Genomic DNA, 16,798 nt, shown 5'->3' with positions numbered 1-16,798 from the left:
CACGTCAGACAGTCTGTATGTATACTGGCAGGAAAAAGAGGCAATTTGGATGCCCTTGCACAAAATGGCTTATTTTACCTAAGTTGACCCCCCTCCAGTGTGTACTCTGAAAGAGTGTTTAGTGCAGCCGGTCACCTTGTCAGCGATCGGCGTAGGAGGTTACTTCCACTAAATGTGGAGAAGATGATGTTCATCAAAATTAATTATAAATTCCTCCGGGAAGACCTTGACCAGCAATTGTCTTCGGAAAGTACACAGGGACCTGTGATGGTGGATTCCAGTGGGGACAAATTAATACTCTATGAGGAGGGGGATGTACACAGTGAAAGGGGTGAGGAATCGGAGGATGAGGAGGAGGTGGACATCTTGCCTCTGTAGAGACAGTTTGTGCAAGGAGAGATTGATTGCTTCTTTTTTGGTGGGGGCCCAAACCAACCAGTCATTTCAGCCACAGTTGTGTGGCAGACCCTGTCGCTGAAATTATGGGTTTGTTAAAGTGTGCATGTCCTGTTTATACAACATAAGGGTGGGTGGGAGGGCCCAAGGACAATTCCATCTTGCACCTCTTTTTCTTCTTTGCATCATGTGCTGTTTGGGGACTAGTTTTTTAAAGTGCCATCCTGTCTGACACTTCCGTATATATCCAGTGGTACTGCCATATAATTCCAGTGATACTGCCGTATATGTCCAGTGGTACTGCCATATAATTCCAGTGATGTTGCCGTATAATTCCAGTGATATTGCCGTATAATTCCAGTGATATTGCTGTATAATTACAGTGGGAATTGTTTGTGTCGCTTGGTTTAGTCATACAGCTACCTCGGTGCAACTTTGAGGCCTAAAAACAATATTGTGAGGTGTGAGGTGTTCAGAATAGACTTGAAATTAGTGGAAATTACTGTTATTGAGGTTAATAATACTGTAGGATCAAAATTATCCCCAAATTATGTGATTTTAGATGTTTTTATGGATTTTTTTCAAAAATCATCCAGACAAAAACCAAAACCAAAACACGAAAGGGTGGTTTTGGCAAAACCAAGTCAAAACCAAAACACCAAAGTGGAATTAGAACCAAAACCGAAACACAAAACATGAAAAATGCCCGCAGCACATCTCTAACATTTATGCAAAAACACGGTAAACCACCAGTCACATCAAGGTGCCTCTGCTCATGTGGCTGGTGGCTTACCATATACTGTATTTGTGCAAATATATATGATGGAGTCCTCTACATTTTAACACCATGGGGTATATTCAATACCTGTCGGAAACTGCTGTCTTGTCAGAAAGAATGCAGTTTCTGACAGGTTTAGGTCGGAAGGGGTTTCGACCTATTCAATGCTGGCTGTTTTTTTCCTGACTTGACAGAAAACACGTGGATTGTCGGAATCTACGCGTGTATTGTCGGGAATGCAGCCAAAACCAAAGGTTTTGGCCCCAGTTCCGACAATGTCAATCCAACTTTTTTTAAAGTTGGAATGACTTCGGAACTGGGGAGATGAGATGGGGGAGCGGGGACAGGTCATGAGGGCGAGCGGGGGTGGCGCGTGGATGGGTGCCGTGGATGGGTTAGGAGAGGAGCAGGGACGGGTGCCGTGGACGGGTGAGGAGAGCGGCGGAGCAGGGACGGGTGCCATAGACGGGTGAGGAGAGGAGTGGGGACGGAGCGGGGATGGGTGCTGTGGGCGAGTGAGGATAGGAGTGGGGACAGAGTGGGGATGGGTGAGGAGAGGAGTGGGGACGGAGCAAGGATGGGTGAGGAGAGGAGTGGGGATGGAGCAGGGACGAGTGAGGAGAGGAGTGGGGACGGAGCAGGGATGGGTGCTGTGGATGAGTGAGGATAGGAGTGGGGACAGAGCGTGGACAGGTGAGGAGAGGAGTGGGGACGGGTGCCATGGACGGGTGGGGAAAGGAGTGGGGGCAGAGCGGTGATGGTTGCCGTGGATGGGTGAGGAGAGTAGCGAGGACGGAGCGTGGACGGGAAAAACAGCAGCAGTGGCACGTACGGGACAGCCAGTTGTCGGGAACGGCCAAATCTGACAGTCGTATTTGGCCGCTCAATGAACACTGACCTGTTGGATCCTTTCAGTCGGAAAGGATCCAACAGGTATTGAATGTAGGACAGGAGTGGCCAAAGCATTGATTGTAATCAACTGGTCGACCACAGACACTCGATCGGTAGATCGCAGTGATGTCCAGAAGCAGCCAATAAGAATCAGTCTGATTCTTATTGGCTTGCTGTGCAGTCATGCCACAACTTCTAGTGCCATCTGCTGCATTTAAGCAGTCCGGGATACAGAGGCTGCGAGGGGTGGGGTTGGGGGGGCTAGTACACTGCTGTACTCATTAAAACCTCGGTCACATCCACCAGGGGTATAAGCAAGCCAGTGCACCAACCATCCACAACACAATCGTCACACTGTGCCTTAGGTCAGGCTGGGGGTCCTCACTCCCCCACTGTAAATTACCCCCTGCTGATCTGGAGACCACAGGCTGTCACTCAAAGAAGACATGAAGCTGTGGAAGTGAAATGTTGGGTAGTGCCAGAGTGGTGCCCCCCCCCCCCCCCCCCCCCTCCCTCCTACAGCCATACCCTGCTGCTCTCCTTGGGCAGGTGAAAGGGACTGTACATGTAGCAGCACTATGCCCATCTTACTGTTCCTCCTAGATACGTTCGCCTACATGAAACAGTGCTCCCACCCGGGCACTACCTACCTGGACAAAGCTAATGTATAGTACAGCCCCCCCCCCCCTGCTTTGGGGCAGAGAGTGTACGAGCTCACCCACCTCCTGGCACAGTGCAGAGTCTCCTGGCACAGTGCATTACCTTGACTGACCATGAGAGATCGAGACACCAGCACACCAAGTTCCAGAGGGTGAGTGCATGAATGTATAGATGTGTTCCTGGCTCCAAGCCTCCTCCCTGCCCAGTCCTGGCGGTGTGTGCCCAATACCACTCCTCTCTATGCCATTTTTCCTCTAAGGGGGACATTTACTAAGCAGTGATAAGAGCAGAGAAGTGAGCCAGTGGAGAAGTTGCCCCATCAACCAATCAGCAGCTCTGTATTATTTTATAGTATGCAAATTATAGATGTTACTTCAGTGCTGATTGGCTGCCATGGGCAAGTTCTCCACTGGATGACTTCTCAGCTCTTATCACTGCTTAGTAAATGTCCCCCATAGTGCCCATATAGCAGTTTTAGAGGGCATTTGTACTGAGAGGTCAGTTTGCATCCATTCCCTGTCTGCCCATGCTGAGTGGCTGGCACCTATTCCCTGGCTGGGTCACTGCATACCTCTCAAACATCCCAATTTTGTCAGGACAGTCCCCACACTCCTTGCTTGCTTTCTGAAAGTGCCACGCCCACTGCATGAGAAGCAGCAGCAACCATACCTGAATGAGGCCCACTCTACCGTGCACGATGGGGATCACTGCAGAGACAGGATGGGGTCACCGCAGAGACCGTGCTGCACAGGATGGGGATCACTGCAGAGACCGTGCTGCACAGGATGGGGATCACTGCAGAGACCGTGCTGTACAGGATGGGGATCACTGCAGAGACCGTGCTGTACAGGATGGGGATCACCGCAGAGACCGTGCTGCACAGGATGGGGATCACCGCAGAGACCGTGCTGCACAGGATGGGGATCACTGCAGAGACCGTGCTGCACAGGATGGGGATCACCGCAGAGACTGTGCCGCTCAGGATGGGGATCACTGCAGAGACCGTGCTGCACAGGATGGGGTCACCGGAGAGTGTGCTGCACAGGATGGGGGTCACCGCAGAGACCGTGCTGCACAGGATGGGGATCACCACAGAGACCGTGCTGCACAGGATGGGGATCACCGCAGAGACCGTGCTGCACAGGATGGGGGTCACCGCAGAGACCGTGCTACACAGGATGGGGATCACTGCAGAGACCGTGCTGCACAGGATGGGGATCACCGCAGAGACCGTGCTGCACAGGATGGGGATCACTGCAGAGACCGTGCTGCACAGGATGGGGATCACTGCAGAGACCGTGCTGCACAGGATGGGGATCACTGCAGAGACCGTGCTGCACAGGATGGGGATCACTGCAGAGACCGTGCTGCACAGGATGGGGATCACCGCAGAGACCGTGCTGCACAGGATGGGGATCACCGCAGAGACCGTGCTGCACAGAATGGGGATCACTGCAGAGACCGTGCTGCACAGGATGGGGATCACTGCAGAGACCGTGCTGCACAGGATGGGGATCACTGCAGAGACCGTGCTGCACAGGATGGGGATCACCGCAGAGACCGTGCTGCACAGGATGGGGATCACTGCAGAGACTGTGCTGCACAGGATGGGGATCACTGCAGAGACCGTGCCGCTCAGGATGGGAATCACCGCAGAGACCGTGCTGCACAGGATGGGGATCACCGCAGAGACCGTGCTGCACAGGATGGGGATCACCGCAGAGACCGTGCTGCACAGAATGGGGATCACCGCAGAGACCGTGCTGCACAGGATGGGGATCACCGCAGAGACCGTGCCGCTCAGGATGGGAATCACCGCAGAGACCGTGCTGCACAGGATGGGGATCACCGCAGAGACCGTGCTGCACAGGATGGGGATCACCGCAGAGACCGTGCCGCTCAGGATGGGAATCACCGCAGAGACCGTGATGCACAGGATGGGGATCACTGCAGAGACTGTGCTGCACAGGATGGGATCACTGCAGAGACCGTGCTGCACAGGATGGGGATCACTGCAGAGACCGTGCTGCACAGAATGGGGATCACTGCAGAGACTGTGCCGCTCAGGACAGGTATCACTGCAGAGACCGTGCTGCACAGGATGGGGATCACTGCAGAGACCGTGCTGCACAGGATGGGGATCACTGCAGAGACTGTGCCGCTCAGGATGGGGATCACTGCAGAGACCGTGCTGCACAGGATGGGGATCACTGCAGAGACCGTGCTGCACAGGATGGGGATCACTGCAGAGACCGTGCTGCACAGGATGGGGATCACCGCAGAGACCGTGCTGCACAGGATGGGGATCACTGCAGAGACCGTGCTGCACAGGATGGGGATCACCGCAGAGACTGTGCCGCTCAGGATGGGGATCACCGCAGAGACCGTGCTGCACAGGATGGGGATCACCGCAAAGACTGTGCCGCTCAGGATGGGGATCACTGCAGAGACCGTGCTGCACAGGATGGGGATCACCGCAGAGACTGTGCCGCTCAGGATGGGGATCACTGCAGAGACCGTGCTGCACAGGATGGGGATCACCGCAAAGACTGTGCCGCTCAGGATGGGGATCACTGCAGAGACCGTGCTGCACAGGATGGGGATCACTGCAGAGACCGTGCTGCACAGGATGGGGATCACTGCAGAGACCGTGCTGCACAGGATGGGGATCACCGCAGAGACCGTGCTGCACAGGATGGGGATCACTGCAGAGACCGTGCTGCACAGGATGGGGATCACTGCAGAGACTGTGCCGCTCAGGATGGGGATCACCGCAGAGACCGTGCTGCACAGGATGGGGATCACCGCAGAGACCGTGCTGCACAGGATGGGGATCACCGCAGAGACTGTGCCGCTCAGGATGGGGATCACCGCAGAGACTGTGCCGCTCAGGATGGGGATCACTGCAGAGACCGTGCTGCACAGGATGGGGATCACCGCAAAGACTGTGCCGCTCAGGATGGGGATCACTGCAGAGACCGTGCCGCTCAGGATGGGGATCACCGCAGAGACTGTGCGGCTCAGGATGGGGATCACTGCAGAGACCGTGCTGCACAGGATGGGGATCACCGCAAAGACTGTGCCGCTCAGGATGGGGATCACTGCAGAGACCGTGCCGCTCAGGATGGGGATCACTGCAGGCTAAGTTATGATACCCTATCTTGACAAAGTAGAATTATTGTACAAATAACAAAAGTAATGTAAATATTATACTGTACCTTTGATGGCTAATTGTATTCGAAATGATTGCAAGCTTCCAAGATCTGGGTCCCCTTTGTCTTTGAGATTAGCAATAAATACAGATATCAAGGCACAAATATGAGAAAAAAACCATATTCAAATATAAATGGCCAGCTGCCGCCCCTGTCTCACCCGCCGCTTCCTAGCCCATTCTCCACACCCACACTCTCCTCCCCCTCCCGCTCTCTGCCCTGTCCCTCCCACTCCAAACCTTCTCCTATTCTCTGTCCTGTCCCTCCCACTCTCAGCCGCCTCCCGCTCTCTGCTCTGACCTTCCCACTCTGTACCCTGTCCCTCCCACTCTCAGCCGCCTCCCGCTCTCTGCTCTGTCCTTCCCACTCTGTACCCTGTCCCTCCCACTCTCAGCCACCTCCCGCTCTCTGCCCTGTCTCTCCCACTCTCTGCCATCTCCCACTCTCTGCTCTGACCTTCCCACTCTCTATCCTGTTTCTCCCACTCTCAGCCGCCTCCTGCTCTTTGCTCTGTCCCTCCCACTCTCCACCCCATCCTACTCTTTGTCCTGTACCTCCCATTCTCAACCCCTCCCACTTTCTGCCTGGTCCCTCCCACTCTCAATCCCCTCCCACTCTCTGCCCTGTCGCTCCCACTCTCAGCAGCCTCCCGCTATCTGCTCTCTATCCCACTCTCCTCTCCATCCTGCTGTCTGCACCTCTCTCTCTCAACCCTCTCCTGCTCTTTGCTCTGTCCCTCCCACTCTCCACATCCTCCAGCTCTTTGCCTGTCCTTCCCATTCTCAACCCCCCTCCCATTATCTGCTCTTTCCCTCCCACTCTCAATCCCTTCCCACTCTCTGCCCTGTCCCTCTCAATCTCATCCCCTTTTCACTCGTTGCCCTCTCCCACTTTCAAACCCCTTGCCCTCTCTACCCTGTCCCTCCCACTCTCCATCTCCTCCCGCTCTCTGCCTGTCCCTCCCACTCTCCATCTCCTCCCGCTCTCTGCCTGTCCCTTCCACTCTCCACCTCCTCCCGCTCTCTGTCCTGTCCCTCTTACTCTCAGCCCCCTCCCGCTCTCTGCTTTGTCCCTCCTACTCTCCTCCCCATCCTGCTCTCTGCCCTGTCCCACCCATTCTCAATCCCCTCCCACTCTCTGCCCTTTCCCTCACACTCGCAATCCCCTCCCACTCCCTGCCCTGTCCCTCTCAATCTCACCACCCTCACACTCTTTCCCTTTCCCCCCCACTCTCAAACCCCTTCACCTCTCAGCAGGGCAGCCACCAGGGGGACGACTGTCGGGACTGGTGTCCCAGGCCCTTACAGAGAGGGGGCCCACCGCTCGCTCCTACCCCCAATACCTGTAGAGCTGCACCAGTCTGTGAATCAACAGCAGGCTAATGCACAGGGAGGACTTCTTAAACAAGTCTTATTAGCACATCAGCTGTAGGTCCGCAATCCTCCGCCTTTATGTAACGTCACAATGTATGACATCACATAGGGGTGGAGCGGTGCGGCAGAATCTTTTTTTGGGGAGGGAGGGGCCCTGTCTATTTTGTCAGTCCTGGGCCCCACAATTTCTGATGGCAGCCCTGCCCCTCCCACACTCCACCAATCCCGCTCTCTTGCCTGTACCTCCCACTCTCCCCCCTCTCTCTCTGTCTTGTCCCTCCCACTCTTCCCCCTTCTCCCCTCCCATTTCCTGCCCCCTCCTATACCGTTACTAATACATACTCTACTCTGATCCTGGTGCTCCTCTCTCCTGTGTGTATATTACTAAAGTGCAGGTTTTTAGAAGTGGAGATGTTGCCCGTGGCAACCAATCCGATTCTAGCTATTATCTTCTAGATGATGCTAGACAAATAAATACAATCTGATAGGTTGCCATGGGCAACCTCTCCACTTCTATAAACAAGCACTTTAGTTAATATACCCCCTACTGTGCACAGTACACACAATGAGATCTGGGGCCTGCGCTTTGCATTCTGGGTGTGATGTGCACGTGTCTCAGCCGCGATTAGGTCATCACGTAAACATGCATGATGCCCTAATTCAGATTAGGCTCCAATTTCATAATAATACATTAACCATAAATCCTAATCTCCAAGACAATGTCTTAATTCTTCCAGAAGCTTATATCCACAAATGTCTTTGGTTATAGTACTGAGCGTATTTATATGGTGTTTATGTAATGTCTTTGGTTATAGTACTGAGCGTATTTATATGGTGTTTATGTAATGTCTTTGGTTATAGTACTGAGCGTATTTATATGGTGTTTATGTAATGTCTTTGGTTATAGTACTGAGCATATATAAATGGTATTTATCTAATGTCTTACACTGAGTTTTCTAAACCTTGGTCCACAAATACTCCTGATAGCGTATATGTGGAACTGCACATGTGCCGCAAAGTTCTTGAGGCGCCGGTCGCAGAGAGGATTTTGCAAAGTGAGTGACAGGCACGCACCATTTATGGGAGGGGTTCAGTATGATTTTCTGGCAGATGGGATGGCAGCGGTCAGTACACCAACAGCGGCATAACATCTGCCGGAATCCCGGCAGCGAGGCAGCCACAGGTTCTGTTCCCACTCGGTTGGTGGTGTGGATCCAGCAACCAAGTGGGTATACCAGACGGCGGTCAGAATTCAGGGGGAGATGTACTAAGCAGTGATAAAAGTGGAGAAGCGAGCCAGTGGAGAAGTTGCCCATAGCAACCAATCAGCATTGACGTAACATTTATAATTTACATACTATAAAAGTATACAGCGCAGTTGATTGGTTGCCATGGGCAACATCTCCACTTTTATCACTGCTTAGTACATGCCCCCTTGGTCTGTCAGCATTTTGCCGGCTGTCGGGATTCCGGCGTTGGTCTCCTGAGCGCCGGGATCCCGACAGCTGCCATTTTAACTGCATCTCTATGGGAAGTCGCAGGCCCCCTTTTGGGGCCGCGTCTGAACCTGTGACTGCATTCCGTACTCAGTTACACTGTCTCCGGCGTCTTAGCATCTGCGGCCGCACTGTGAGACCACAGTAATTCAGAAGGCTGATTATCTACCTATGTGTCTTTGTACACAAGCGGCAGATCTTAGTCACCTACAGTAGAAGTCTCAGTATAAATCCCGGCAGCTGCGACATTTGCATATTTTCGCACAATCGCTGTGTACTAAATCGCAGCTGCAGTGCCGTGTGTGTCACCTCTAAATCAGGCCGCTTGTCCTTAAAACTTGAGCTGTCTGTAAAGCTTAGCTGGGCGATCTGTGAAACCGCTGCAATCCACCTTTATACACCCGTCAGGTCCCGTGTGACTCAGCCGCGCCTGTTTTTTTGCTCAAAATGCGCGTCTTATTAGCATACTGGGGGTAATTCAGATCGCATGCTAGCGTTTTTTGCAGAGCTGTGATCAGGTCTAAACTGTGCATGCGTATGCAGCGCAATGCACAGGTGCTTCGCACAGGTACAAAGCAGATCGTCGCTTAGCGATGGGTTTGTGCGAAGAATCCATTCGCACGGGCATCGCAAGGAGATTGACAGGAAGAGGGCATTTGTGGGTGGCAACTGACCATTTTCTGGGAGTGGTTGTAAAAACACAGGCGTGTCCAAGTGTTTGTAGGGAGGGTTCCGGACGTCAATTCCAGGACCGGACAGGCTAAAGTGTTCGCAGCGGCTGAGTAAGTCCTGGGCTGCGCAGAGACTGCACAAGATCTGTTTGTACAGCTCGGCTACACATGTGATCGCACACTTGCACAGCGAAAATACACTCCCCTATGGGCGGTTACTATGCGAACGCAGGACTGCAAAAAAAGCCTAGCGAGCGATCGGGTCTGAATTAGACCCTACATTGATGCCTTACGCTGATAAATGGGGAGTGCAGCTGAGTCAGTGTAAGAAGTGCTGCGATGCAGCAGCCGCAGCTCGTCCTCACACAAAGCTCCGTTGTGCTTCATCTGTGACTGTGTACATGTTTAAAATCAAATCCTGTGCGGTTAAAGTCGCAGCCTCTGGTGCACTATGGGGGTCATTCAGACCCAATCGCACGCTAGCTTTTTTTGCAGCGCGTACGGACATCTGTGAAGTGAGGACACATCTGTACGTGTGTATGACCCTTCCATCCCAGTTTCGCCTCTCCATATAACAACGTGGAATCTGCATGAATACATTTCTCTTTGTGGGCACATACAAAACTGAAAGAAGTTCAGTTCCGCACCTCCCCCATAATCTCTGTGCTGCGTGTTTGTTATTAGAATGTAATGTTCCTGTGAAAATATGTCTCAATCACAGAGAAATCATCATTATGTAATGTTCTGTTTTCCAGCTGGATACAGAGAATCGTTCCAAGAGCAGAGGCGTATACGGTGTATTGTTATTGTTCTGAGTGTCCCGGCATCAGTCAGAGGTATAAGTCAGTCGTTCAACATGGAGAGGTTCCTGTGCTTAGCGCTGTGCGTGATCGCAGCCGCTGCTAGTGCGTCATTACCCATAATGCCATGGACTGAAGAGGACATCTCCGCCGTGTCTGTCATCAGCGCTGATTACTACAACAAACTATCCGGGGAAGACGTCATCTATAAGCTCCTGGGGAATAACTCGGAGTACATAGAGGTAAGTGACCGGCTTTCATTTTGGGCCCATTGTAGCATAGCGGTGTTAGTATTGGCGCACCAGGTCTGGGGCGACTTGCACGTGCGTCTTTTTGCACAAATATAACAACTGTGTGCAACAAAACTACATTGCCGGCTGGCACTGATCAATTTGATTCTGTGATCTGTGTGCGACTGCACCTAGAGGGTAATTCAGACCCGATCGCTGCTGTGTGTTTTCGCACGGCGGGCGATCGGGTCTGAACTGTGCATGCGTATACACCGCAATGCGCAGGCGTGCCGGTCCAAAGGTTGATAAAGCAGCAGTCAGCTGTGAAACGCGTCAGGTGTGAGCCTCTGTGTCATCCGTTCACACTCAATCACCACTGCTTGGACCACCGTGGACCCTCTTTTATTGCCAGCATTTGAACCTTATCCGTGAACCAAGGACTGGACTCTGTATATAAACACGCACAACTGGTGAGGACTTTCCTATCTAATGATTCAGTATTGGAACTGTTGATCCTCCAGCGTCGGTATTACACATTTCTCCAGTCCAGGGACTATGCTATAGCCCCAGGATAATTTTGGTTCTGAGCCAAAAAGGGGGAAATATTGGAACAAGCCTATGCAATATATATTGGTGACCAGAAGCTATTTACTGCAGTGTCATTTTAATGAGTTTAGTTTTAAAAGATGATTCAGTGATGTTTTTTAAAGTGTAATAAATTACATTGATTATCTGACAATCCATCTTAGTTAGCGCTGCCTTATTGTTGTTGTTTTTCTGTTTGGATTTATTATATAGGTGTGACGAACCTATTCAGGCAGCAGCTATATATATATATATATATATATATATATATAAATAGCAGAAACCTAGGCGCTTCAGTACAGATGTGCAGTGTTAAATTGTTCTGAGTAACACTCCTTAGCTCTTTTAAGAGTAGCTGCTCATAATACAGAATAAATGTAAGGTGTACACTTAAAAACAAAGATAAGTAGTGGAGAAAATAAGCGCTTGGGAGTGCAATAACGAGTTTTAAAAGGGGAAACAAAATCAGGTGGGTATAATTAAAACCAAGAGCACTTATCTGGTTTTATAAGGATTTCCAATGATTGTTGATCATTTGAGATTCACATGTAAAGAAAAAACATAGCAAAGCATAGTGTGTACTGTTTTCACAAATAAATGTCATTTAGCAGTAAAGGGCAATGAATTAGGGAACGTGCTTATTCCCAATTATATCAATTTGATAGCCCAGACATTTTTAAAGGTAAACAAAATAACAATTTAATATAAAAGACATACAAATGGCTACACTAAAAACGTACAAGATAAAAAGGTATATTGAGGCTTATCTGTCCATCTAAAAAGGACTCAGCAGCAGACTGTCCCGATAGATATAAAATAGCCAGAATACATGCGTACAGGAGTTTAAAAGTTCAATCGCTTATCTGTCCATTAGAGGAGTTACAGCAGCAGAGTAGTTCCAACGCGTTTCGTCCGTTCAAAAGCCTGGACTTCTTCAAGGGGATATACATAACAAATTGGAGTTACACTTACAGCGCCCTTTCCAACTTAGGTTAGTTTATTACCCTAGCGATCAGGTCTGAATTTGGCCCTTACATCTGTATCCGCAGCGATGCCATACGGATGCAGAATTTAAGGAAGAAATGGCACACCACTATTCTCAGAACAGCTCAGTCGGATCACGTACTGTATGGCGTATGGACACTAGGGGGCATATTTACTAAAGTGATAGTTTTAAGAAGCAAAGATGTTGCCCATAGCAACCAAATTTTAGCTATTATCTTCTAGAAGGTGCTAGACAAATGATAAATAGAATCTGATAGGTTGCTACAGGAAACATCTCCACTCCTAAAATACTTTAGTGAATATGACCCCTAGGTCCATTGCCGCATTCTGACATGTATCCGGTTTCCTGTTGTTATTATTGTTTGCAGGATGAAGCCTCTAGTTCCCGGCAACTTCGATTCATGATAAAAGAAACGTTATGTGAAAAGTCTAACGGTAAAATCATGGAGGACTGCGCATTCAAAGACAATGGAGTAAGTACGTCCTGAGACGCAATGTATCACCTCCGAGGCATAGTGTATAAATATGCGGATGTTTGGGAGCAGACAGATAGATGAATGGGAGTAATCAGGGACACCCCTCTCAGCTCCTTGCAAGAAGCAAATATTAAGCCACAAAACATTGCACCTACCTTTGACCTCTGCATTATAAAGAATGGGAGGATTATTGCCAGCAGACTGCGTCATCTTCCAGCCCCTGGGCCAGAACTCTTCCACGTCTTGACCAGATTGGACGCTCATACGGTACCACTTGTTGTTGTGGGTTAGAGGGTGGACACTGAAATTAGTTTTGCTTCTGTCCAGAAAAGTAAATGTTGGAGAACATTGTCTGGGAGCACAAAAAAATCTGTCACCCTGTTGGGGTGGATGCGTACATGTCGTACCTACTGTAACATGTAGGCGCGGTCTGGTCGCTGTCCCACTGACTGCCTGGCAGTCAGACTCTCCTACCTGGCAGCCTCTGAGATCCAACCCAAAGTTTATTCCATTGTCCCATTTCGTAACATGTACATATCATGTGATCATTGTATCCGGACTCACAACTAATTACTTTCCCCTCTGACAGGTGGTTAAATCCTGCAGATCCTCTGTGTTTGCTGAGAAGGATCGGGATATCATTGTAGTGACATGTGACAGAATCTATCTACGTGTGAGTAACGCCAGTTATTCATTGTCTATTCAGTTATTACTCAGTAATGCTTCCAGGAGTCAGCGCTATCTAGTCAAGATCAATTTTGCAGGAAATTCCGACTATATATTAATCACTAATCAGGCAGCTTATCTTGATTTATGCAGTTGCAATATACATGTCAATCCAGTAGATGGCGCACCAAGACAAATACTACATATCATAGAGTCGCTGGTCATGCAACCTTTCAGTGTTACTGTAGGTTAAGTAGCAACGGCTTTGGAATCTACAAAATAATATTTGTTTGACTAAAGTGGTCTTAGACTGGACTATGAGATTGATTGCCCCTTGGGAATGTATTTAATATTCTGGCTGTTGGGATCCCGGTGTTCAGGATCCCGACGACGAAAGCCCGACAGCTGGGATTGCCAACAGCGCTCGCCATGGGTATTCCCACTCGTGGGTGTCCATGACACCCATAGAGCGGGAATAAAACCTGTGGCGAGTGCATCGAGCCACCGTGCCTGCAGCGTGGTGAGCGCAGCGAGCCCGCAAGGGGACTCTTTGCGCTCTGGCCCACTTTTGGCATTCTGACGGCTGGGATGCGGCTGTCGTAATATTGACACCAGGCATCCCGTCCAGGGCCGGCCCGAGCCTAATTTTTTTGGTAAGCGAAAATATATTTTGGCGCCCCTTAGTAGAATATATAGGGGCGTGGTTTCATGGGGAAGAGGCGTGTCCACAGAATAGTACCAATTCACATTGCACTTCACAGTAGTGTCCGTTACTCACATTACACCGCACAGTACCGTCCGCTAGTCACATTACACAGCACAGTAGCGTCTGCTAGTCACATTTACACCGCACAGTAGCGTCCGCTAGTCACATTACACAGCACAGTAGAATTCGTTACTCACATTATACCTCACAGTACCGTCCGCTAGTCACATTACACAGCACAGTAGAATTCGTTACTCACATTACACCTCACAGTAGCGTCCGCTAGTCACATTACACTGCACAGTAGAATTCGTTACTCACATTACACCTCACAGTACCGTCCGCTAGTCACATTACACTGCACAGTAGCGTCTGCTAGTCACATTGCACTTCACAGTAGCGTCCGCTATTCACATTACACTGCACAGTACCGTCCGCTAGTCTCATTACAACGCACAGTTCCGTCTGCTAGTCACATTTACACCGCACAGTAGCATTCGTTACTCACATTACATCGCACAGTACCATCCGCTAGTCACATTACACCGCACAGTTGAATTCGTTATGCACATTACACCGCACAGTAGCGTCTGCTTGTCACATTTACACCGCACAGTAGCGTCCGCTAGTCACATTTACACCGCACAGTAGCGTCCACTAGTCACAATACACCGCACAGTACCTTCCGCTACTCACATTACACCGCACAGTACCGTCCGCTAGTCTCATTACAACGCACAGTTCCGTCTGCTAGTCACATTTACACCGCACAGTAGCATTCGTTACTCACATTACACCGCACAGTACCATCCGCTAGTCACATTACACCGTACAGTTGAATTCGTTATGCACATTACACAGCACAGTAGCGTCTGCTAGTCACATTTACACCGCACAGTAGCGTCCACTAGTCACATTACACCGCACAGTAGAATTCGTTACTCACATTACACCGCACAGTAGCATTCGTTACTCACATTACACCGCACAGTACCATCCGCTAGTCACATTACACAGCACAGTACTGTCCGCTAGTCACATTACACCGCACAGTAGCGTCCGCTAGTCACATTACACCGCACAGTAGCGTCCACTAGTCACATTACACCGCACAGTAGAATTCGTTACTCACATTACACCGCACAGTAGCATTCGTTACTCACATTACACCGCACAGTACCGTCCACTAGTCACATTACACCGCACAGTACCATCCGCTAGTCACATTACACCGCACAGTAGAATTTGTTACTCACATTACACCGCACAGTACCATCCGCTAGTCACATTACACTGCACAGTAGCGTCCGCTAGTCACATTACACCGCACAGTACCGTCCGCTAGTCACATTACACAGCACAGTACCATCCGCTAGTCACATTACACAGCACAGTACCGTCCGCTAGTCACATTACACCGCACAGTACCGTCCGCTAGTCACATTACACTGCACAGTACCGTCCGCTAGTCACATTACAGAGCACAGTACCATCCGCTAGTCACATTACACAGCACAGTACCGTCCGCTAGTCACATTACACTGCACAGTACCATCCGCTAGTCACATTACACAGCACAGTTGAATTCGTTATGCACATTACACCGCACAGTAGCGTCTGCTAGTCACATTTACACCGCACAGTAGCGTCCGCTAGTCACATTAACACCGCACAGTAGCGTCCACTAGTCACAATACACCGCACAGTACCATCCGCTAGTCATATTACACAGCACAGTACTGTCCGCTAGTCACATTACACCGCACAGTAGCATCCGCTAGTCACATTACACCGCACAGTAGCGTCCACTAGTCACATTACACCGCACAGTAGAATTCGTTACTCACATTACACCGCACAGTAGCATTCGTTACTCACATTACACCGCACAGTACCGTCCACTAGTCACATTACACCGCACAGTACCATCCACTAGTCACATTACACCGCACAGTAGAATTTGTTACTCACATTTAACCGCACAGTACCATCCGCTAGTCACATTACACTGCACAGTAGCGTCCGCTAGTCACATTACACCGCACAGTACCGTCCGCTAGTCACATTACACAGCACAGTACCATCCGCTAGTCACATTACACAGCACAGTACCGTCCGCTAGTCACATTACACCGCACAGTACCGTCCGCTAGTAACATTACACTGCACAGTACCGTCTGCTAGTCACATTACACAGTACAGTACCATCCGCTAGTCACATTACACAGCACAGTACCGTCCGCTAGTCACATTACACTGCACAGTACCATCCGCTAGTCACATTACACTGCACAGTAGCGTCCGCTAGTCACATTAAACCGCACAGTACCGTCCGCTAGTCACATTACACTGCACAGTACCATCCGCTAGTCACATTACACAGCACAGTACCATTCGCTAGTCACATTACACAGCACAGTACCGTCCGCTAGTCACATTACACTGCACAGTAGCGTACGCTAGTCACATTTACACCGCACAGTAGCGTACGCTAGTCACATTTACACCGCACAGTAGCGTCCACTAGTCACAATACACCGCACAGTACCATCCGCTAGTCACATTACACAGCACAGTACTGTCCGCTAGTCACATTACACCGCACAGTAGCGTCCGCTAGTCACATTACACCGCACAGTAGAATTCGTTACTCACATTACACCGCACAGTAGCATTCTTTACTCACATTACACCGCACAGTACCGTCCACTAGTCACATTACACCGCACAGTAGAATTCGTTACTCACATTACACCGCACAGTAGCATTCTTTACTCACATTACACCGCACAGTACCGTCCACTAGTCACATTACACCGCACAGTACCATCCGCTAGTCACATTACACCGCAC

At 50.1% G+C, this 16,798-nt stretch overlaps 1 protein-coding gene across 1 annotated transcript in view; it reads left to right on the top strand.

Moving 5' to 3' along the window:
• Positions 1-16,798, top strand: part of LOC134928628 (cathelicidin-related antimicrobial peptide Bf-CRAMP-like) — a 103,944-nt gene that overhangs the window by 69,330 nt on the left and 17,816 nt on the right. Inside the window, exons 2-4 of the mRNA XM_063924556.1 lie at positions 10,233-10,519; positions 12,466-12,570; positions 13,163-13,246. Coding sequence (XP_063780626.1) covers positions 10,233-10,519; positions 12,466-12,570; positions 13,163-13,246 — 476 coding nt within the window. The remainder of the gene's footprint in view (positions 1-10,232; positions 10,520-12,465; positions 12,571-13,162; positions 13,247-16,798) is intronic.

This window comes from Pseudophryne corroboree, chromosome 5 (assembly GCF_028390025.1).
Source record: "Pseudophryne corroboree isolate aPseCor3 chromosome 5, aPseCor3.hap2, whole genome shotgun sequence".
NCBI classification, from domain to species: Eukaryota; Metazoa; Chordata; class Amphibia; order Anura; family Myobatrachidae; genus Pseudophryne; species Pseudophryne corroboree.
This window is presented reverse-complemented; position numbering and strand designations above follow the sequence as displayed.